This window comes from Penaeus monodon, chromosome 11 (genome assembly GCF_015228065.2).
Source record: "Penaeus monodon isolate SGIC_2016 chromosome 11, NSTDA_Pmon_1, whole genome shotgun sequence".
NCBI lineage: Eukaryota > Metazoa > Arthropoda > Malacostraca > Decapoda > Penaeidae > Penaeus > Penaeus monodon.
The window spans coordinates 28,454,674-28,457,173 of record NC_051396.1 but is presented as its reverse complement, the minus strand read 5'-3'; the positions used below and the strand labels follow the sequence as shown (position 1 = coordinate 28,457,173).

Genomic DNA, 2,500 nt, shown 5'->3' with positions numbered 1-2,500 from the left:
ATTGAGCTTTTCCAGGACATCCTTCAGTTTCTCCTTCTGAATGAAGCGGTTTCCCTCGGTGTCATACCAGCTAAAGACCTGCTTGGCTCGTTCCACTTCAGAGTCGGGAGTTACCAGCTTCTTACTCCATGAGAATAAAACTGGCAAGCACACCAATATCCATTTGGTTGGTATAGGGTAACGGGAGTAGCAGTAATAAATGATGAAAGTAGTGGAACACATGGTTGATGATGACAATAATAATGACTAATAACAATAATAATAATGACGATAACTGATGCTAATAATTATAAGGATGATGATAGTAACACTACTGGTAAGCACAAGGACAAGAACAATGATGGTTATGGTGATGATTACATGAAATGATCAAATAAAAGAAATGGTCATATAATGATTATGATGAGCTGCTGATGATGTAATATCATTAATTAGGAACAATGACAATGGCACTAACAAAATTCCAGACAATCATACAGTTTGTATGTTGTATGTCAAGGTCTACCCTATGGATTACAATGAAAAAGTATTATAGAATAATTCATCTAATGCATGTCCATGTTTGCTTCTTAGATGATTCTAGCTACTTAAATCAAATCAAAGAAGGAAAGTGACGATCAGAACCTTAAAAAGATCCCTAATTGAACTATAGAATTAAGACTAAATTAATATGTCACCCTGTCATGACTATGTCTTTCAAAAGTCTTCAAACTCTTATCATCGTTAATGTCCCTCTACAAAATAAACATGAATGAAAAGATAACAACACATAAAGACTCCTGTGTGTGATATCCAACTACTGCTTAATGACAATGGTTAACATTCTTTAATGCAATGAAAATGAAAAAAAATGGCTGTGTTGAAAAAAATAAAAAATAAAGCTGAGATTATTTTGGACAAAGCAGGAAATATTAAAGTTTATGAAAAACAAAAAAATTATCAAACACAAGAGCTGTCTTTTCTTAGATAAACTAGCAAACTTTGTAGACTGATATTTACTTACTCCAGAGATTTAGTTCCAATTCTTTGACACAGTCTACCCATCAACAAAAAATAAGAAAAATCTAAAAGCATGAAAAACACAATTAGTTAGTAAAATCATATAAGGAATAAATGGAACAGAAAACACATTTCAATCACAGGAATGCTTCTCTTTTGGCAAGACTCCAAGTGCTTGGCATTCTGATACATCATCTCAGAGGAACATTGCTGAGAAATAAACAAATTGCATGATGACCAAGAACAACCAAAGTAAATAGAAATACAACAAGTTATAAATTTTACTTTCTGTGTACATGTGTTTTTAAATGTATATTTCTTTTCTAACTTCTTTTCAATTTCTATTTTCTTCTTAAGCAAATAGACTTAAAAAATTGTCCAAGTACTTGAAGCTGGGAAGGAAGAAGAAGAAAAAAAAAAGGAACAGCAAAGAATAGAAAAAGAAAAAAAAAGAAATAAAAAAAAGAAAGAAAAAAGCAATCACGCTCCTACCTGTGAGATGTGTTTCAGACGCAATCACCCAAACGGGGTTGGTTGGGTTCTTGAGATACCAGCCCACCTGAACATAACGGAGATGTTCTAGTCGCGTCAGAAACCCTACCACTGGTCTTTTCAAAACGCCAACTAAATCTGTTGGAGACGTCAGAAAAAAGTTAACTACTGGAAGAATTTATACAAAATGTTACTACTGAAACTAATACAACACTAACCAATTAAGAATTTGATACTTTCATAATGGGACTTGTAAATATTAGATGCACTCAACCTCAATCCCTTCTTATACACTTTTACTACATCGACTTTCCACCTCTTTCTCTCCTTTCCTCATCACTATCCCTTCCCTTCTTCCAATCATCAACCTTTTCCAATTCCCTCCACACTCTAGGAATATTAATAAATATAATTCTTCAACCTTATTCCTTTATCCTGATATTTTGAGCCGTCTTGCTCACTTCACTTTCTGCTTATGCTACATTTTCTATATCATCATACTTTATCCTTTCACTCTCATATGTCAATACCTTATTCTCATTTTGTGCTTAAACACGATTCCTCGGTGACTAAGCACTTGTAGAGCCATCTATGCACAGACAATAGATAAACTTCTATTACAGTGGACATGGCATTGTAGTCTTGCCACCAGTGTTAATTGGGTTAATCCTCAAATTTTATACTTTCAGCTTCAGACCTATTTCTTTCATCTCTATATTCATTTATTCTATCATACTTTTATGTTTCTACAATTTAAACATTTCTGTGATATGTCAAAAAGCATTTTACAGTTGTATCAGCACCCCATACATTTACAAACATCCCGCCCTTCCTAAATCCAGGATCTAATACTACTTATACATAAGACTTCTATGCTCGTATTTATTCCTTCCTCTTTCCTCTTCATAGTTTGCTTTTCAGTTTTCCATTTTCAGCATCTGATCCTTATTCATTATCATTTTATTATTATATGTTCTTCTTTCAAGTTTTGGTCTTCCACCTTCATATC

At 33.3% G+C, this 2,500-nt stretch overlaps 1 protein-coding gene across 1 annotated transcript in view; it reads right to left on the bottom strand.

Moving 5' to 3' along the window:
• Nucleotides 1-2,500, bottom strand: part of LOC119578880 (ubiquitin carboxyl-terminal hydrolase MINDY-3 homolog) — a 13,909-nt gene that overhangs the window by 2,637 nt on the left and 8,772 nt on the right. The window contains exons 7-8 of the mRNA XM_037926539.1: nt 1,492-1,629; nt 1-140 (exon numbers count right to left, since the gene is read on the bottom strand). The exon at nt 1-140 is cut by the window's left edge and continues 20 nt beyond it. Of these exons, the coding sequence (XP_037782467.1) occupies nt 1-140; nt 1,492-1,629 (278 nt within the window). The remainder of the gene's footprint in view (nt 141-1,491; nt 1,630-2,500) is intronic.